General features: G+C 38.1%; 1 protein-coding gene across 2 annotated transcripts in view; it reads left to right on the top strand.

Moving 5' to 3' along the window:
• Window positions 1-22,219, top strand: part of KIF4A (kinesin family member 4A) — a 126,524-nt gene that overhangs the window by 6,877 nt on the left and 97,428 nt on the right. For both annotated transcript variants that reach the window (XM_032255854.1, XM_032255855.1), the window contains exons 4-7: window positions 10-200; window positions 2,473-2,562; window positions 5,298-5,464; window positions 5,702-5,796. In XM_032255854.1, coding sequence (XP_032111745.1) covers window positions 10-200; window positions 2,473-2,562; window positions 5,298-5,464; window positions 5,702-5,796 — 543 coding nt within the window. The remainder of the gene's footprint in view (window positions 1-9; window positions 201-2,472; window positions 2,563-5,297; window positions 5,465-5,701; window positions 5,797-22,219) is intronic.

Consider the following 22,219-nt stretch of genomic DNA (forward strand, 5'->3'; position numbering starts at 1 on the left):
TTTTGCCAGGATATAATGCAACGGTCCTGGCCTATGGGCAGACTGGCTCTGGAAAAACCTATTCGATGGGAGGTGCATACACTGCAGAGCAAGAGAATGAACCGACAGTTGGGGTTATTCCTAGGGTAATACAACTGCTCTTCAAAGAAATTGATAAAAAGAGTGACTTTGAATTTACTTTGAAAGTGTCTTACTTAGAGGTAAGCAATTTATGTTTAATTATTCTGAATTCAAAATTGTCCTTGGGTCGAAAAATAAATCCAAATCAGATTTTTCCTGCCATGACTCAAATTAGTAAATTGCTTTTTTTAGTAAGTTGCATTTTAATAAATTGGTAGAGAAAACTTACTGACTCAGTTGGATCCGGCTCCCACCCAATTCTTTTCTTGGTGTTAAAATAGTCCGTTTAATTTGGTTGTTGGAGGAATTGGCATTGCCATATAAAAGGATGATAGGAATTCTTTAATTTCAGTTTGGCCTCTGTTACTGATTACCTGTAGAGTGTGCAGAAGAGTGTTTGATTTCCCTTTACTGTTTTGAGACTTAAATGATAATGCTGTTGCCTCGTGAAGAATGTTATAAAAACCTGCTGAAATATTGAGCTGTATAAGTGTTGCTAGAGTGTGTTTATTAAACAGATATTTACTGAGCACCTACTATGTGCCAGGCCCTGTTATAGGCACTTCGATATATGAGGTACTTGTTATATATCAGTGAACAAAACAAAAATTCTAGCCCTTATGGGAGTTTTTGTTCTAGTGTATATTAGTATAGTGGTAGACTGGCCAGCTATATCTAACTTCATAACACCAAAAATGCATGTTTAGGGAACTGATGGCTTCTGGGAAACTAGTTCGTTGGTTCCATAGCACTGATGTCTTATCCTTTAGGGAGTAATAATTAAACTTAGATAATTTAAGCATACAATTATAAATTGTATGTGAGTACTTCATCCTGAAGTTCAATCTCAACATGTTAACAGGTAAAGAGTTGTAGAGCTGGAAGGTGGGGATTACATCATTAAGATTAGCCCTCTTGGCCAGGCCTAGTGGTTCACGCCTGTAATTCCAGTACTTTGGGAGGCCAGAGTGGGAGGATCACTTCAGCCCGGGGGTCCGAGACCAACCTGGGCAACATAGCAAGACCTTGTCTCTATAGAATATTTAAAGATTAGCCAGGTGAGGTGGTACACACCTACAGTTCCAGCTGCTCAGGAGGCTAAGGCAGAATGGGGGGGATTGCTCAACCCCAGAGTGAGACCTTAAAGACAGTTTTGGTTTTTTTTAGATGGAGTTTCGCTCTTGTTACCCAGGCTGGAGTGCAGTGTAAGGTGTGATCTTGGCTCACCGCAACCTCCACCACCTGGGTACAAGCGATTCTCCTGCCTCAGCCTCCCGAGTAGCTGGGATTACAGGCGTGCGCCACCATGCCCAGCTAATTTTGTATTTTTGGTAGAGACAGGATTTCTCCATGTTGGTCAAGCTGGTCTGGAACTCCCAACCTCAGGTGATCTGCCCACCTTGGCCTCCCAAAGTGCTGGAATTACAGGCATGGGCCACTGCACCTGGCCAAAGGCAGTTTTTAATTCTATTTGTTCATTTATTTATTTTGAGAAAGGGTCTCACTCTGTCACAGGCTAGAGTGCAGTGGCAGGATCATAGCTCACTGCGGCCTCCAACTTGTGCTCAAGCAATCCTCTCACCCCACCTCAGCCTTCCAAGCAGCTGGGACTACAGGCGCATGCCACGTTGCCTGTCTAATTTTTAAATTTTTGTAGAGACGGGGTCTCACTGTGTTACCCAGGCTGGTGACGGACCCCTGGGCTCAAGTGATACTTCCATTTAGGCCTCCCAAAGTGCTGAGATTACAGGCGTGAGCCATTGTGTCCAGCTAGAGTAGCCTTCTTGAGTCTCTTGATTAACCTAGTTGTGGCCAACATAATTGAATATAAAAATAATTCCAGATCCTGGCATGTTACATAATAGCAATAGCAGTAATAGCAAACAAATGTGCTTATATATGCTAAACACTGTTCTAAGTACTTAAAATTCTGTTTCCTATTGAAGTATTAGCTGCTACTTCTTTCTTTTCCATCCACCCCCATCTATGTACCTGTTATTCACATTTTAACAAAATGGGTGAATATAATGCTATTATGATGCCATCAAAGAACTGAATTTGCATGGTCATGTAACTTTTCATGTGTCTGCTGTTCCTAAGAGACTCTGTCTTAAGAGAGCAGTCTCAGTTTCGCTACAAGTGATATGTGAATTCATTTTTATAAAACATCAAGTGATTTTTTTATTGGGTTATGGTCCTTTTCTTAATTCTACAAGTAATACATGTTCATTATGAACACATTTTTAAATACAGGAAGTCACAAATAATTTTTAAAATTATCTATAATCTCACCACCCAGAGATTACCACTGTTAACATCTTGGTTTTGCCACTTTATTTTCAACAATATCAGATTTACAATGAAGAAATTTTGGATCTTCTATGCCCATCTCGTGAGAAATCTCAAATAAATATACGGGAGGATCCTAAGGAAGGCATAAAGGTGTGTTTTTCTCTCATTTGATGTTATTAAAAAATGTTGGCAATCATAATACTAAAGTTCACATCCCTTTTATCTACCACTGTGGTTTTAAATGACTACTCTCATCCCAGTCAGGTTTTGTATGGTCCTAAATCCCTTTGTTAATCTAAATTTTCTAGATGGGAGCTCTTGTGGGGGAAGCAAGGAAGGACTCATGCTGTTTTATCACCTTTCTGTTACCTAGAGGAATGCTAATATCAATTAAATATTATTTACAGAATTCTAAGGCTAAGCAATCCAGTATGTTAGCCACTAAGCACAAGTGGGTATTTAAATTTAAATTAACTAAAATTGAATAAAATTTTAAAAATTCAGTTCCTCAGGCACACTAGCTATATATCAAGTGCTCAACGGCTTCATATGGCTAGTGGTAACCATACTGGAGAGCACAGACAGATACAGAACATACCCGTGTATTTTTTTTCTGGGTTGTTAAGTTGTTAGCTACTAATGCATGGATATAATTGAACATATCTATGTCCGATAGAAATTGTGCTAGGCTTTGGGATGATATTTTTAAAATTGAAAAGCTAAACAATATAAAATTTTTAAAATGTGTAAGTATCATAGGAAGAAGAGCTCACTTATTTGAGAATCTTCTGTCAGATGGTATAGATGCAAGATGAGGAGCTAGGACTGAACAGAAAATGTGAAGCAAAACTGGGAGTTTCATATTTGGGAGCGAGCCAAATCCAGAAGCCAGTGTTGAAAACAGGCAGAGCTTGAGTATTCAGGAGTGGGAAAATCAGAGGCTAGAAGAAGATGAGAATAAGTAGTACTTAGGGAAAACTTGGAATAATATCTTACTCCTCCTCTCCTTCCCTTCTTCCCTTGCACAAAGGGAAAAAAAGGAAAGTAGAAGATTTGGTGTACCAATGAAGGGCAGGTGCCTGTGCTCCTGAATTTTTTTTCTGGGTCATTAAGTTGTTAGCCAGCTACTAATGCAAGGTTTAAAAGATCAGCCCTGATAAGCTTGGAAGACTCAAAGATGATTTGGATAGTGAGGATAAGAAACCTGGGCAAAACACATGCTATTGTACTGAGCCAGCACTTGACCCTGTTTCAAGATCTTTTATATGCCCCATGTTAAGGCAGGGATTAAGTCCTAAGCATTGTTTGAGGTGAGAGTTGCAATACAGAGAAGTATGAGTTCTTGACACAGACTGGTAAGGATGAGTTTGTAAACACTCTTCAGATGAGATGGATAGGCTTTAAGTAAGTAGAGAAAATAAGTAAGGATATTCTTATGGTAAGGAATAGCTTTAGCAGGAAGGTAGAAAATATACACCTGACGGTAATAAGATTACACAAGTCTGTGGATTAGAGGATTTGGGCTGGGAAGTAACAGGAGATATGTTGGGACCAGATTATGAAGCCGGGCTGAAGAGCTTAGTTTCTATCCCTGTGTACCATATATAAACTATGTAAAACTTCTGAATGAGGGATTACTGTGGCTTCTTTTACCAAGGTTTTATCTTAAGTGTGTATCTCTGCAACTCTGTTACAAGTGATATGTGAATTCATTCTTACAATGAATTCATCCTAACCTGGAGGTCAGGGGAGTACTTTGAAATCCCTTTGTATCTTCATTATCTAGCACAGAGCTTAGTAGGTTGGTGACATTTTAGGAAAACCAAATAGAAATGGATTGAAAAAGAAAAAGACTAGGATGAGGAAGACTAGTTGAGGAAATTGTTGCTTATTTATTACGCGTGAAGTAATATGGGCCTGAACGAGATAAGTAGATGTGTAAAGGAAAAGGAAATGATAGATTCAAAAGGAGAATGACTAGTAGTTGGTGATATATGGGATATGGAGAAGTGGGAGGAGCTGAAGGCAATATGAGTTTTTGAGAATATGAGACAAGACTAATAGAAATGGAGAAGTATTATAGTAGAGAGAATTAGTGCTTGTGGGAAGAAGATGAGTTTGGTTTATAATTGACTGATTTCAAAGTATAAGTAGTAGATCATTAGAAATAAAAGACTAGAAATTAGGGCCACAGAAGTAAGTTTGGAAGCTATGAAGTAATAACATTATAGCATATTGGAGCTAGAAAAGACTCTAGAAGCATCTCGTCCAATCACCTCAGAAGCTCCAAGAGATTCAACTAGTATAAGTTCTCCTAAATACAGTACTAAGCCTGGGGCCCCGCTTTCCTGGCTTCCTAATCCAGTGGAAACTGTACTGTGCTATTTCCTCTAGTGAAAATGAGGTATAAAATGAATCAGAGATACAGAGAGGAGCATGGGGTCAGATAGAGGAGAAAGTACAAAGAGAAATGCCGTAGCTGTTCGTGTTGCACTTGCTCTCCTTGGGACCAAAATTAACGTCACTTGGGGTTCCCTGGAAGGCACCTAGCCGTTGCTGCCCTAAAATCTTGAGATCTTTTCTAGCTCCAGGATTGGCTGGCATCCTTGTTTCTGAAGTTCCTAAGGAAGATTGGAGACCTTGCTTTCTAGCTGTCTTCACAGAGTTGCTAGTTAAAGCAGTTCTTATTTCTATGACTGTTCTATTTGAGGGTCTACTGACACCAAGGCATTTTTTTAAAATCACCAATCCCTATATTTCTGACCAAGAATTTGAAGTATAAATTATATTCTGGGTGAAGTCTTCCTAAGTATTTAAAAAGAAAATAAAAAATAAAAAATAATGAACTATAAATTATAAGGGAATTTTCTCTTTCTTGCAATTAGATTGTGGGACTCACTGAGAAGACTGTTTTAGTTGCCTTGGATACTGTTTCCTGTTTGGAGCAGGGCAACAACTCTAGGACTGTAGCCTCCACAGCTATGAACTCCCAGTCATCCCGATCTCATGCCATCTTCACAATCTCCATAGAGCAAAGAAAGAAAAGTGACAAGTAAGTTAAAATTTAAAGAGTCAAGATTTTTAGTATTAGTTCTATTAAGGTTAAACATTAGGCTGCTTCTTCAATTGATTTGACAAATCATCAGACATCAGTATTATGAGCACTAGTGACTAATGGAGCCATTTTGACTGACTTGAAAGAAAATGAGAGCTGACAGGTCAGCTTTGATACTCAGCTACTCTCAAGCTTGTGTACCATTCTCACTGTGTCTTCCTTTCATTATCACAGGAATAGCAGCTTTCGCTCCAAGCTGCATCTTGTAGACCTCGCTGGATCAGAAAGACAGAAGAAAACCAAGGCTGAAGGGGATCGTCTGAAAGAGGGTAAGAGAGAAATTAAGATCACAGTTGTAGATACAAAATTCTAGTACTCCTGTTGGTATTGCTGGTGTTTTGACTGGGATTTCAGATCACATTCTAATAGCAACTACTATTCAGGTGTTTGAGGCTGACTTCAGAAATAGTGAACAATTGTTTCTTTCCCTTGCACTCATTCTATAATTCAGGTATGAAATTTGGATCTGGTCCTTGGTTTGGTTTCATCTGGTCCAGGCAAGTTTTAGTTTTAGTTTTATTTTCTTTTGTTTTACCCCAACTATTTATAATTAAAATCAATATCCTGATTCTGTCACTTTAAGTATTCACCATCCCTTCCAGACGTTGTCACATATAAACCTCAGCACAATTTCCATGCCTTTGTTGAAGTTGTTGAATTTAAGTGATAAAATTCCTAAGGCTAGAAGAACCCTGTGATGTATATGCCATCAGAAACCTTCCTCTAGCATGATACTGACCTTGTAATCTGCATGCTTTGGAAATGATCCTTCAAGTGATTATTAATCTCTCTAATAAAACTTAACATCCAGCTCCTGTATCTCAATTTTGTTCTTAAGGATACAATAAAATAGTTCATCAGATACTTTGCTAAATCCAGATATACCATGTCTACCATATTTCTCATAGCTACCAGCTTAGTAGCAATACAAAAAAGAAATAACGGTTAGCCTAAAGTGCTTTTTCTTAGTAAATTCAAGGTTGACTTCTAGTGCTTATTCTTCCATTTCTAGGTTCTTGCAGGCTGTCTCTATAATAATCCACTATAGACTTATATCAAACTCACTGTTCTGTAATTTATGGAATTAAATTTTACCCATTTTGAAAATTGAAATTACATCTGCCCAGTCTTCTGGAACATCTTTCTCTGTGGTTCCTGAAAGGTCATTGACATAGCTTCAGCAGTCTTGTTTGAAATTACTGTCCGTTCCCTTAGCTATAATTCATCTGGTCCAACATATTTGAACTCTTATTAAAATAGTTGGGTTTACACTTACTACCTCTTTACTCATATTGGGCTTCATTTCTCTCTTGGGAACTGAGAAGGCAGAAGGAAAAATAGTAATAGAGGAATTTTACTTCTGTCATTTATCATTATTATACTGCTGGCACAGAGTGCAGACCTGTTTCTTTCTCATTCAGCTTTTTGTTCTGTCATTCAAAGTGCCCTTTTTGTTCTACGTTTGTACTTAAGATTTAGCTTTCCTAAGACTATATTTTTGTTTGTTTGTTTTTATTTTTTGCTAACTAGAATAACCAGCTTATCCTAAGACTATTTTTAAAGGCTGTTATGTTTTCTTTTATCTTCTTTTAGGTGTTCAGTTCCAAGTTGTTTTATTTAACAGCTTTATTTAGATATAATTTACATACTATAACATTATCCATTTAAACTGTACATATCAGTGGATTTTAGTATATTAACAGAGTTGTACAACCATCATTACAATCTAATTTTAGAACATTTTATCATCCCAAAGAGAAGCCCCATATTCATTAGCAGTCACTCCTCATTCCTACCCCCTTCCCTGGCCCTAGGCAACCACTTAACCTACATTTTATATAAATGTAATCATACAATATGTTGTCTTTTGTGACTGACTTAGCCCAAGGTTTTCAAGGTTCATTCATGTTGCAGCATACATATATCAGTACTTCATTCCCTTTTTTTTTTTTTTTTTTTTTTTAAGCAAGAAAGAGTCTTGCTCTGTTGCCCAGGCTGGAGTGCTGGCATGTTCTTGGCTCACTGCACCCTCCACCTTCCAGGTTCAAGCAATTCTCCTGCCTCAGTCTCCCATAGCTGGGGTTACAGGCATGTGCCACCATGCCCAGCTAATTTTTATATTTTTTAGTAGAGACGAGGTTTCACCATGTTGGCCAGGCTATTCTCAAACTCCTGACCTCAAGTGATCCACCTGCCTCGGCCTCCCAAAGTGCTGGGATTACAGGCATGGGCCACCATGCCTGGCCTCGTTTCTTTTTATTGCTGAACAATATTCCATTGTATGGATATGCCACATTTTGGTTGTCCACTCATTAGTCATATCCAGTTTTTTTCTGTTACAAACTTCTGTGTGTAAGTTTTTGTGTGGACAAATATTTTCATTTCTCTTGGGTATATACCTAAGAGTGAAATTGCTAGGTCATATGCTAACTCTGTTTAACTTTTTTTTTTATTTAAATTAAGATATAATTAACATACCATAACACTCACCCTTTTAAAGTATACAATTCAGTGATTTTTAGTATATTCACGAAGAGTTGTATAACCATCACCACAATAAATTTTAGAATATTTTCATCACCTCAAAAAGAAATCCATACCCATCAACATTCACTCCTTATTTCCCCCTAGTATATTTTTCTCACCTCTCATCCTAGGCAATAACCAGTCCTTTGTCTCTACAGATTCGCCTATTCTGGGCATTTCGTATAAATGGAATTATACAATATGCGGTCTTTTGTGACTGGCTTCTTTCACATAGCATAATGTCAAAGTTCATCCATGTTGTAGCATGTATCAGTACTTAATTCTGTTTTATTGTCAAACAGAAAAACATGGAAATACCATGTTTTTATTTATCCATTCATCTCTTGATAAACATTTGAGTTGTTTTTAGTTTGGGTTATTATGAATAATGCTGGTATGAACATTTGTGTACAAGTTTTTCTGTGGACATGTTTTCATTTCTCTTAAGTGTATACCTATGAGTGGAATTGCTGGGTCATATGGTAACTCCATGTTTAACCTTTTGAAGAACTGTCACACACTGTTTTTCCAAGCAATGACATCATTTTGTGTTCTCACCAGCAATATATAAGGATTCCAATATCTCTATATTTTCACTTGTTACTTATTTATTTTTCAAACTCTTGGGTGCCATCAGGTTTGCTTGTTATTATGCCTTTTTAATTATAGCTATCTTCATGGTTACAAAGTGGTATCTCATTGTGGTTTTTGTTTATATTTCACTGATGGCTAATGATGTTGAACATTGTTTCTTGTGCTCATTGGCAATTTATATCTCTTTTTTGGAAGAACGTCTTTTCATAACACATTTAGGCTTTGACCCATTTTGAGTTAATTTTTGCATATGATGTGAAGAGTGGTCCAGTTTCAATCTTCTGCATCTGTATATGCAGTTATCCCAGCATCCTTTGTTGAAAATATTTTCCTTTCCCCCATTGAATTGTCTCAGTGTACTTGTCAAGAAGCACCTGGTCTCTATTCCTTTGATCTGTATGCCTTATGTCTTCATTACTGTAGCTTTGTAGTAAATTTTGAAATTGGGAAGTGTGAGTCCTCCAACTTCGTTCAAGATTGTATTGGCTATTCTGGGTCCCTTTCATTTCCATATGACTGTTAGGTTCAACTTGTCAATTTCTGCGAAGAAGCCAGCTGGGATTTTCATAGGGATTTCACTGAATGTGTAGATCTGCTGTTAAGTATTGCCATCTTAACAATATTGTCTTTCATTGTATGAACATCAGATGTCTTTCCTTTTCTTTCAAAAAAATTTTTTAGTTTATTTTTCTCTTTTTTTTTTTTTTTTGAGACAGAGTCGCACTTTGTCCCCCATGCTGGAGTGCAGTGGCGTGATCTCAGCTCACTGTAACCTCTGCCTCCTAGGTTCAAGCTATTCTCCTGCCTTAGCCTCCCAAATAGCTGGGACTATAGGCACACGCCACCATGCCTGGCTGATTTTTGTGTTTTTAGTAGAGACAGGGCTTCACCATGTTGGCCAGGCTGGTCTCAAGTGATCCACCTACCTCAGCCTTCCAAAGTGCTGGGATTACAGGTGTGAGCCACTGTGCCCGGTCTCTTTTTCTTTTTTTTAGAGACAGGATCTTTCTCTGTTTCCCAGGTTGGAATGCAGTGGCTGCAGCCTCAACCTCCCAGGCTCAAGCAGTCTTCCTACCTCAGCCTCCCAAGTAGCTGGGACTGTAGGCATGCACCACCACTCTTGGTTAATTTTTAATTTTTTTTTTTTTTTTTTGTAGAGACAGGTCTCACTTTCTCGCCCAGGCTGGTCTTGAACTCCTGGCCTCAAGTGATCTTCCCATCTTGGCCTCCCAAAGTACTGGTTTATAGGCATGAGCCACTGTGATTGAAGCCCCTCTTTTTTTTAAATTTAACTCTTTTAATATTTTTTATAATTTTTTTTTAATTTTCAGAGTATAAGTTTTACACTTCTTTCTTTAAATTTATTACTAAGTATTTTATCCTTTCCAATGCTATTGTAAATGCAATGATTTCCTTTCTTTCTTTTCTTTTTTGAGGTGGAGTCTCGCTCTGTCGCCCAGGCTGGAGTGCAGTGGCATGATCTCAGCTCACTGCAACCTCCACCTCCTGAGTTCAAGCAATTCTCTTGCCTCAGCCTCCTGAGTAGCTGGGATTACAGGCATGTGCCACCACACCCGGCTAATTTTTGTATTTTTAATAGAGATGGGGTTTCGCCATGTTGGTCAGATGAGTCTAGAACTCCTGACCTAGTAATCTGCCCGCCTTGGCCTCCCTAAGTGCTGGGATTACAGGCGTAAGCCACCCTGCTCAGCCTATTTTCTTAATTTCATTTTCAATTTGTTTATTGAGTTTTGTAGATTGATCTTGTATCTCCAAACTTGGAGAACTTATTAGTTCCAATTTTTTTTTAAAGATGCTTTAGGATTTCTATGTACAAGATCATGTCACTTGTGAATAGAGATAGTTTTACTTCTTTCTTTTTAGTCTGGATGCCTTTATTTCTTTTTCTTGCCTACTTGTCTTAGCTAGAAGCTCCAGTACAATGGTGAATGAAAGTGGTGAGAATGAATGTTGTTGTTTTGTTCCTGATCTTAAGGGAAAAGCATTCAGTCTTCATTCTTCATAGGTGTCCCACCAGGTTGAGGAAGTTCCCTTGTACACCTAGTTTGTTAAGTGTTTGTATCATGAATGGGTATTTGTCAAATGCTTTTTTGTCGTCTATTGATACGATCACATTATTTTTATTCTTTAGTCTATTGATATGGTGTACTGCATTAATTGATTTTTGAATGTTAAACCAACCTGTTAAACCAACCTTGTATTCCTGGGATGAATCTCACTTGTTTTTGTTTGTTTAGTGACTTTCCTGGACTGATTCTATAAACTGGATTCCCTGTAGTTTGCCATCACAGAAGTGTCTGCTCAGTTAATTTAGTGATGACTAGTCTCAGTTACTTAAATGCCTTGAACCTATAAACCTTCCACCATTTGCCAAGAGCTTTGTGTCTGTTTTTGGGCATGGCTTCAACACTCAGGCAGTTTTACAACTCTACCTTAGCTATCACTGCTTGAACAGAGTCTCAAAGTCAGCCAGAGATGCAAAATTTAGGGCTTTTTAGGGCTTTCCTGAGCATGTGGACAGCCCTATACATTCAAACAACTTTTTTTTTTTTTTTTTTGAGACAGAGTCTTGCTCTGTTGCCAGGCGCCAGGCTGGAGTGCAGTGGCATGAGCTCAGCTCACTGCAACCTCCGCCTCCCAGGTTCAAGCAATTCTCCTGCCTCAGCCTCTTGAGTAGCTGGGACTACAGGCGTGTGCCACCACACCCAGCTAATTTTTTTTTTTTTTTTTTTTTTTTTTTTTTTTTTTTAGTAGAGATGGGTTTCACCATGTTGGCCAGGATGGTCTCGATCTCTTGACCTCGTGATCCGCCCGCCTCGGCCTCCCAAAGTGCTGGGATTACAGGCGTGAGCCACTGCGCCCAGCCTCAAACAACTTTCTACACCTTTAGAAATATATCTGAACTTTTTAATCCCCATCCCCTCCTGTGGATACCTCATTTCCCAGATCTTTTAAGCTTCTGGCCAGGCTTTTGTTTAACCATGATTATTAAGGTTGGTGTTTAACTTTACCAGATGTTTTTCTGTGCATATATATAGTTTTTTATATACCTTTAAATATTTTGCCATTGCCTAACTTATTTCCTTTAAGTAATATATGGATATAGAATCTAGTATAAAAATATAAACAATACAGTTAAGATAAAATCTACCTTGATTTACCACCCAGTACTAATCCAGAGGTGAACACTTTCATCTGACTGGTGGGTATCATTCAAGATTTTTTAACATACATGTATTTTTTATTGGTGTTTCCATGTTTTTAAAGACAAACGTCATCATACTACACATACTCTTTCTCAACTTGCTTTTATCTCTTAGTGATACAACGTTGAGATCTCTTTTTGTTTCTAAAGATAGAGTCTCGCTCTGTCGCTCAGGCTGGAATGCAGTGGCAGGATCTCGGCTCACTGCAACCTCTGCCTCCTGGGTTCAAGCAATTCTCCCGCCTCAGCCTCTTGAGTGCCGGTGCTACAGGCGCAAGCTGCCACGCCTGGCTAATTTTTTGTATTTTAGTAGAGATGGGGTTTCACCATGTTGCCCAGGCTGATCTCGAACTCCTGAGCTCAGGCAATCCACCCACCTCAGCCTCCCAAAGTGCTAGGATTACAGGTGTGAGCTACCACACCCAGCCTCAGATCTTTTTTGTATCCTGTGTATGTAAGCCTACTTCATTTAAAAAACAGTTACATAGAATTCCACAATATACAGTCTACCTCATTTATTCCTATTTTGGTTGACATTTCAGTTTTCCAGTTTCTGGCTATTGGCAAATGATACCTCACTGGATAGCCTTGTACATGATAAACATGTGAGAGTATTTTCTAGGTTATATAACTGAAAGAGGAATTGCTAGGTTGAAGGGTACACACATTTGAGTAAATACTGTTAAATATTGCCCACCAAAATGTCTGCCTTTTTATCTACTCTACCTACAAAATATGATGATGTTTCTCTATACTGCTGACAATATTGGATATTATTGACCTTTTTAGTTTTGTCTATCTTGGATATTGCATGTTACTGGCTATTTCTCTTTCCATTTCTATGAATTGCCTATTCATACACTTTGCTTATTTTTTCTTCTTTCAGGTTGTATTTTTCTTGTTGATATGTAGGAGTTGTTTATATATTCTGGATATTAAGCCCTAGTTACATATGTTACATATATTTTCCTCAGTCTCATTTTTTTAACTTTATTGATCTTTTTCATTCATGCCTTGTGTCTGTGTTTCTTCTTATATATTTTTTCTGTTTTTGAGTGTATAAAATTGGCTACTTAAGGAGCAATAGCTTTTTTTTCTTTTTCAGCCTTATCGAGGTACAACTGACAAATTGTAAATGTTTTGATATATGCATAAATTGTGAAAGGATTACTGCAGTCGAGCTAATTAGCATATCAATCACCTGATGTAGCTATCTTTTTCAGTGTATTATTTCTTGAAATAAAATGTATATACGATTGGCCTGGTGTAGTGACTCACATCTGTAATCCCAACACTTGGAGAAGCTGAGGAGGGCAGATCACTTTAGTCCAGGAGTTTGAGACCATCCTGGCCAACGTGGCAAAACCCTGTGTCTACTAAAGATACAAAAATTAGCCAAGCATGGTGGTACATGCCTGTAGTCCCAGCTACTCTGGTGGCTGAGGCACGAGATTTGCTTGAACCTGGGAGGCGAATGTTGCAGTGAGCCAAGATCCCGCCAGCGCTCTCCAGGTTGGGTGACAGAGTGATACTCTGTTTCAGAAACCCAAACAAAAAAAATTTATATACAGTAAAATACACATACCTTAAATACTTAGTTTGTTGAGTTTTGGTAGTTATGTACATTCGTATATCTACCACCAAAAATATCATATAAAACATTTCCACTTCTCCAGAAACTTTCCTTGTACCCCTTTCCAATCAATCATCCTTCCCCCATTTTACTTCCAGCAACCTCTTTCTGACTTCTGTGACCATAGATTAATTTTGCTTGTTCTTAGACTTCATTACAATGGGATCTTAAAATGGTTGCGTGTGTATGTGCCGGGATTCTTTTGCTCAACACAGTGTTTTTTGAGATTTGTTCATGTTCTTGCTTTGATTGGTGATTTTCCTTTGTATTGCTGAGTAGTATTCAATTCTATGATTATACCACTATTTGTTTTTCTATTCTCCTATTGGTGGGAATTTAGATTATCTCAAATCTTTAGCTATTATGAATAAAGCTACCCTGAACATTTGTATACAGATCTTTTTGTGAACATATGTTTTCATTTCACTTGGATAAATATCTAGGAATAGAAGATGGCAAATGTATGTTTAACTTTATGAGAAAGTGCCTAACAGTTCTCTAACATGGTTTGTACCATTTTACATCCTAGCTGTGTATGAGAGTTCTTTTTTACATTTTTTGTATGCTCTGGTACAGTTGATATAACATGGAAATTATCTCTGAAAGTTTCTTGAAGATTTGATTTTCTATGTCTTGAGCCAATTCTGGTCATTTATATTTTCTTAGAAAGCTGTTCATTTTGGCCAGGCACAGAGGCTCACACCTGTAATCCCAGCACTTTGGGAGGCCTAGGCAGGAGGATTGCTTGAGCCCAGGAGTTGGAGACCAGCCTAAGCAATATAGTAAGACCCTGTCTCTACAAAAAATAAAAAATTAGTCAGGCGTGGTACTGCATGCCTATAGTCCTGGCTACTTGGGGGACTGAGGTAGAGGATCGACAGAGCCCAGGAGGTCGAGGCTGCAGTGAGCCAAGATCACACCACAGCACTCTAGCCTGGGTGACAGAGTGAGACCCTGTTCCCTACCCCCCCGCACAAAAAAAAAAAGGAAGAAAAAAATTATTCTTTTTGTCTGATTGTCAAATTTATTAATATAATATTGCAAATAGATTTATTTTATGTTTTTAATCACTGTATGTCTCTACTTTCATTTCAATTGTTTATGTGTCGTCTCTTTTTTCTATCACATTTGACAGATTGATTACTTTCTTCCAATTTTTACTTTTAGTCTATTACTGAGTTCCTCCTAAGTTGTTTTATTTTGTTTTATTTTATGTTCTTTTTACTACTTCTTCAGTTGAGAGCTGAGTTCACTTCTTCTCTTTTTCAAAAAAAGCTTTTCAAGCATATACAAAAGCGGTCACGATGGTATAATGAATGTTCCCCCAATATACCTATCATGCAGTTTCAACAATGACTAATTTATGACCAGTCTTGTTTCGTTTGTATAATACCCAGTTTTTCCCTCTGATATTATTTGAGACAAATCACGGATATGTTGTTTTATTTATTTCAGTTTGTATCTGTAGAAATTAAGAACTCTTAAAATATAATCACCTAGGTTGGGTTCAGTGGCTCATGCATGTAATTCCAGCACTTTGGGAGGCCAAAACAGGAATATAGAGACCAGGAATTTGACACCAGCCTGAGCAAATAGCAAGACCCCACTGTCTCTACAAAAATCAAAAATAAAATAGCCAGGTATGGTGGTGCATACCTATAGTCCTAGCTGAAGCAGGAGGATTGTTGGAGCCCAGGAGTTTGAGGCTGTAGGGAGCTGTGATTGTGCCACTGCACTCCAGCCTGGGCCACAGAGTGGGAACCTGTCTCTAAAATAAATATATATATATATATATATTTACCTAAAAATTAAATTAACAATAATACTAATGCCTTAAAATTATATATATCTAGTCAGTGTTCAAATTTTTAATTGTCTCATATATTTTATTTATTTGGATCAGTATCCAAACAAGGTCCACACATTGTTATTGCTCAATAGGTCTTTTAAATGTCTTTTTTTTTTTTGAGACAGAGTTTCACTCTTCTTGCCCAGGCTGGAGTACAGTGGCGTGATCTCGGCTCATTGCAACCTCTGCCTCCTGGATTCAAGCCATTCTCCTGCCTCGGCCTCCCAGGAAGCTGGGATTACAGGCGTCCACCACCACGCCCAGCTAATTTTTGTACTTTTAGTAGAGACAGGGTTTCACCATGTTGGTCAGGCTGGTCTCCAACTCCTGAACTGGTGATCCACCCACCTTGGCCTCCCAAAGTGCTAGGATTACAGGCGTGAGCCACGGTGCCCGGCTTTTTTTTTTTTTTTGAGACGGAGTCTCGCTCTTGTTACCCAGGCTGGAGTGCAATGGCGCGATCTCGGCTCACTGCAACCTCCGCCTCCTGGGTTCAGGCAATTCTCCTGCCTCAGCCTCCTGAGTAGCTGGGACTACAGGCTTGAGCCACCGCGCCCGGCTCGTTGTATTTTTAGTAGAGACAGGGTTTCACCATGTTGACCGGGATGGTCTCAATCTCTTGACCTCGTGATCCACCCGCCTCGGCCTCCCAAAGTGCTGGGATTACAGGCTTGAGCCACCGCGCCCGGCCAGGCTTTTTTTTTTTTTAAGACAGAGTCTTACTCTGTTGCCCAGGCTGGAGTGCAGTGGCATGATCTTGGCTAACTGCAGCCTCCACCCCCCAGATTCAAGTGATTCTCCTGCCTCAGCCTCCCAAGTAGCTGGGATTACAGGCATGTGCCACCATGTCCAGCTAATTTTTGTATTTTTAGTAGAGATGGGGTTTTACCATGTTGGCCAGGCTGATCTTAAACTCCTGACCTCAGGTGATCCACCCACCTCAGCTTCCCAAAGTGCTGGGATTACAGGTGTGAGCCACTGCACCTGGCCAAGGCCTAAATGTCTTTTAATTTTTAGGTACCTCCTCCATCTCTTCTTACCCCCCAAGTCCCTGGAATTTGTTTGTTGAAGAAATCAAGTTGTCTTGTAGAATTTCCCATAGTGTGAATTTTGCTAATTGCATGCCTATATAGTTTCACATGTTTCACTTTTCCTATTTCCTATAAATTGGTAGTGAGATCTAGAGGCTTAATCACATCCAGCATCAATTTTTTCTTTTATTTGCACATATAATTTATCTCTCATTTGTTTTCAATTGTTCCTATCTAAAAAGATAAATTTAAAGCTATACATCTCTAAGTGTCACTTGGATGTAATCTTATAATTTTGAGAAACAGTACTCTTACTGTTCATTTCTAAATAGGATATTTACTTTTTCATTTTCTCACAAACCTAAGAGTTATTTAGAAGGTGCTTCTGTCTTTCCTTTTGTTGTCAATTTCTAATTTATTGCATTATGATCAACAAATGTATGTGATTTGTGTTTTTTGAAATTTGGCCTGTACTTATTTGGTCTTTATTAATGTTCTCTCTTAATAGGTAGTTTTACCCTCTGTATCAGTGTGTGTGTTTGGACTTTTTTCTGTCATATCACTGACTACTAGTCCATGGATCTACTCCTGCTCTGATACCACAACCAGTTACCTTGCCCATTGTCCTGGGGCTTCCTCCGGTTTTCTGAATCCACTACCCTCAAGTCTGTAGTACTCCTGCAGTTGCTGCCAACTTTTTACATCAGCTATCTCCTGTATATTTTTTCGTATGTTAATCTGATTCATCTGCTTTCAGTCTCTCAAGGATTTTGTGGTTTCTGATCCACCAGTTACGGATTCACAGGACGTTGGTGGCTTTCCCACTTGGCAGCCTCTTCAGAGACTTTTAGGGGCTCTAAAGGAATTTTACTCAATTGCTAGAGGGTTTTACATACATATTCTGCGTTGCCCATTTTAGCTTCAGAGCTTCAATTTCATTTGTAAAATAGGATTTGAATATAGTCTCCAATAGAGTTGTGGGAATTAAGTGAACTCATATTTGTAAAACATTTAATGTAATTCTTAATAAATGCTAGCCTCTTCATAATTACCAATTCCATCATCTATGTTTTTACTTGTTCTGAATGTGGCTAATGAGGAATATAGGGGCGTTACTGATATTCATATACAATCTCAGCTGATCTAAGATTCCTAGGAGCTTGCTAAGGTGCTTGACAACATTTGAGGTAGATTTTGAGGGTAGAAGAGACTTTTAGGGCTATGGCTTATACCAGCAGAATTGACTTTTCTTTGGCTACCAAACTGCCATTGTCAAAGGCAAGTCCTCCACTGTTAGAGGAAATCATTTTCTACTTATCAAGAACTAAGAAAGTTGCTAACCCCTCTGGAATATTTTCAGAGGATTGATATGGCCTGGCAGAATATTGTTACATGTTGCATTACTGCGGGTTTGGGTAAAGGAGGTGTACCCAAGTGTCAGGTTTGACTTGTGAGGCAAAGAAGTTTATGACAGAATCACAGTTGAGTCTTACATCAAGTCTCAAATGCCAAGAGCTGAAAGGAAGCTAGTGAGAAAACAGGAGATAGGTATATAGGAAGCAGACAGCAGATGGAAAGATTTTGGACTTGTCAGATTTGGAGTACATATTAGAAAAATCCAAGAAGAAATAGGAAAGTCAGGACAAGAGCTTAGAAGCAACAACTGGGCTAGAGATAAATATTTGAAATCCATGGGTAGGAGAGTTGTGTAGAGAAAGACTAGAGAATGAAAGAGCCAATAGTAAATATTAAATAATATTAATAAATACTAAATATGAGTGAGAAACACTCATTTTAAGGGCCAAGGTTAAATGAGTCAGTGAGAAGCTGAAGAGATACTGGAGAATCTAGATTACCAAGGTAAGAGTTTTTATAAACAAGAACTGTCACCTATGTCATATGCTTCAGCGTGACTACTGAGAAGAGGTAAATAGATTTGTCCATTGAGGGTTTTGGTGATCTTTGTCAGAGCACTGTCAGTCGAGTGGTGATTAGCTACCATTCTAAATGTGGTGTTTATCCTTTCCATTAATTTCTTTATTCTTACATCCTTTAATGATATGTAGTGACATTTTGCATGTTTCTAAACTTAACATAAAGGGTTTCATGGCATATGTGTCTTCTGTAACTGATTTTTTTCCCTCGACATTATGTTCGTGAGACTAATTCATCTTGATAATATAGCTCTGTTCTAATAGGTTTTGTTAACTAGAGCCTTGAGTTTTCTTAGTACCAAATTGTATCAGTAAGAAGAAAATTATCTCTGCCAATATTTATTCCTTTATTTAATTCTCTTATGTTTATTAGCGATGAGAAAAATGTCAGCAGATATATACCCTGGACTAGTAAAGTTGCTTTCCTCAGGGGAATCTAGTTTCTGATTGCAATCAGAATGATTTTAATGTTTTATTATTTGGAATGATAATTGCTATTGGTATTGGTAAATCATATTCTTTTAGTTCTAGAAAATATTTTTTAAGTATAAATTGTCTATTTAGCAACTCTATTCATTAAAGTCCCATTCTAAGTGTTCTGCTGGTTCTTTTTGGCTTCTGGGTCCCTTTAGGTATGTTGTTATTACCCTTAGTCTGCTCTCTGGGGCTCAAGTTTAATGCTGGGGTATCTGAAGTCATAGCAGCCCAGTGAGTGGGAAAAGCACAGTGATTTCTGCCCATGAGCTAGCCGGCATATTGCCAGTCAGCTTGTCAGACCCATGAGGAGGCATCAGGAGGAGGTCTCTCTGTACTCGTTTCCTTGTGCTATCTTTGTCTCAAGGTAGAGAAGACCCAATCCATCTCATTGTTTTCTTAGCATTTTCAGGTGGAGAAACCTGGCACACTCACATACGCAGTATTGACTTTCCCCCTAGGAGTTCAGAGTGGTATGGGCCAAGCCTTTACCATGGACCATGCTTTCATCCTTGCACTTTGGCTCTGCTACACCAAACTCTTACATGTAAATAGCACCCAGGGCTTTTGTTTGTTCCAGAGATGAAAAATTCTACATCATTCTTCACTCTCAGGTCTCAGACCCATCCTGCAACCTACTTTCTCGGCTGGCCTCAGCACCTACTTGGCCCAAGAACAGTCAATGAATCAGGTTTGGGAATAGAGGTGATTTGGAATATGTTCAACTTACTATCCTCCCAAAATTCATGTACATTTTAAAAATAGATGCTACCAAACTCCCATGGAGGAATGATGAGATTATTTTCCTAACTTCTCTACTAAATATTATTACCAATTTGATAAGTGAAAAATGGTGTCTCACTTTCATTTCTGTAGTTATTAATGAAATTGAACACACTTTTATATTTTTAGGCCATTTATATTCCTGATTAAATTACCTATTCAAAGTATTTCTTTTCCTTCAGTCAGCGTGAGTGCTATACATTTCCTGTTAAGTGATAAACATTAAACATAAACATCCTATTTTTTTGTTGTGATTTTGAATGTAAAACATATTTAGGCAACTACCAGATAGATTATAAATAGATTGCAGATGGATAATATTATATGTATATTATACTTCAATTGATTAATCTGCCTATTAATTACACCATATTATACATAATGATATGAAGTCATTATACAGTTCAATGAATGTTCACAGTATGAAATACATACATGTAAATAGCACCCAGTTGAAGAAACAATATTCTAAGCATCCCAGAATTGCCATTTGTGCTCTCTCTAGTCACTGTCTTCCCCAAAGAGTAGCCACTGTCCAGACTTTTAGTCCTAGATTAGTTTTATATTATGGACTCCTTCGTGTCTGATTTCTTTCACTCAATGTAAGGTCTCCAGAGAAAATACAGGATGCCTAGCTAAATTTGAATTTCAGATAAGTGACAAATCATTTTGTATGGAATCTACTTATATTAGAAATGATTTGTCATCTATCTGAAATTCAGATTTAACTGGATGTTTTATATTTTTTACTTTTACCAAACTGATAACCATAACTCAACATTATGCTTGTGAGGTTTATCCATAGTATTGCATGTAGTTGTAGTTTGTTTATTTTTCATGACTATATAGTATTCCACTGATGAATATACCACAATTTATATATCCTTTCTACTGTTGGATGGGCATTTGGGTAATTTCAAGTTTGGATTTATTATGAATAATGCTATGAATATTCTTGTACAGTATTTTTGGTGAACATACGGACCTAAATTCCTTTAATCCTGAATCCTCCTGTAACTGCTATCCTATCTCCTTCTCTTTAGACTCAAGCTCATTAAAAATGTTTATACTGCTTAGCCATACATGTGATTAACTCTTAGTTTCACCTCTTTGGTGACGCATAGCATACACACGGAACATTGCATAAGTCACATCATGTATCTAGTTTAATAAATGATTATAAAGTAAACATCTGTGTAACTACCACTCAGGTTGAAAACAAAACACTTCTAGCACCCACGCATACCCTTCCGAGATCATGATCCCCTTCCTTCTCTCTCCAGGTATCCATTCTTCTGACTTTTGTGATGTTAGTTCCCTTGCTTTTTTTTTTCTGAGACGGGGTCTCACTCTGTTGCCCAGGCTGGAGTGCAGTGGCACAATCATAGCTCACTGCAGCCTCAACCTCCTGGGCTCAAGCAATCCTCCTGAGTAGCTAGGACCACAGGCATATGTCACTATGCCCAGCTAATTTTTAATTTTTTCTAGAGACGGGATCTCCCTATATTGCCCAGGCTAGTCTTGAACTCCTGGCTCCACCAGTTCTTCCTGCCTCAGCCTCCCAAAGTGCTGGAATTACAGGCTTGAGCTACCACACCTGGCCCCCTTTCTTTCTTTTCTTTTCTTTCCTTTTTTTTTTTTTTTTTTTCCCCGAAATGGAATCTCGTTCCGTCACTCAGGCTGGAGTACAATGGTGTGATGTTGGCTCACTGCAACATCTGCCTCCTGGGTTCAAGCAATTCTCCTGCCTCAGCCTCCCAAATAGCTGGAATTACAGGTGTGTGCCACCATGCCCGGCTAATTTTTGTATTTTTAGTAGAGACGGGATTTCACCATGTTGACCAGGCTGGTCCTGAACTCCTGACCTCAGGTGATCTGCCCGCCTCAACCTCCCAAAGTGCTGGGATTACAGGCATGAGCCACCATGCCAAGCATCCACTTGCTTTCTTGATAGCAATGTCACCTGTGTATATATCCCTAAGTAGCATAATAATAGTTTTGTCTATTTTTAAGGTTTATGTAAGTGGAATTATACTGTATATAATCTGTTGTGTCTTCATTCCTCCTTTTAAAATGATATTTGAGAGATTTATCTAATATGTTACATACAGCTATAGTTCATTTCTTTTCATTTTTGTATAGTAATCTATCATTTGACTGTACCACTATTTATTCTTTCTATTGTTGATGGATATTCCATTTCTTTCCAGTTTTGTCAACAATACCCATATGAACCTTCTTGTTTATGTACCTCGATGCATATTTATAAGAATTTTCTAGGATATGTACCTAGAAGTAGAATCACTGGGTTATAGGGTACATATATACCAAATTGTCTTTCAAAGTTTATTACAATGCATTAAGAATCCTAATTGCTCTATATCCACTGTTTTGTGCGAATTTTTAATTTTTGCCAATATAGTAGATGTGGAGTGATACTTTATTATGGTTTTAATTTTCATTTCCTCAGTTACTAATGGGGTTGATCACCTTTTCATATGTTTAATGACCATGTGTATTTTCAGTAAAATGCCTGTTCAACTCTTGCTCATTTTTCTATTAAATGTCTTTTTCTTACTCATTAAAAGTAGTTTTCTTTTTTTGAGAAAGAGTCTCACTCTGTCACCCAGGCTGGAGTGCAG

Source organism: Sapajus apella, unplaced genomic scaffold (genome assembly GCF_009761245.1).
Source record: "Sapajus apella isolate SASKATOON/1434 unplaced genomic scaffold, GSC_monkey_1.0 scaffold91, whole genome shotgun sequence".
NCBI lineage: Eukaryota > Metazoa > Chordata > Mammalia > Primates > Cebidae > Sapajus > Sapajus apella.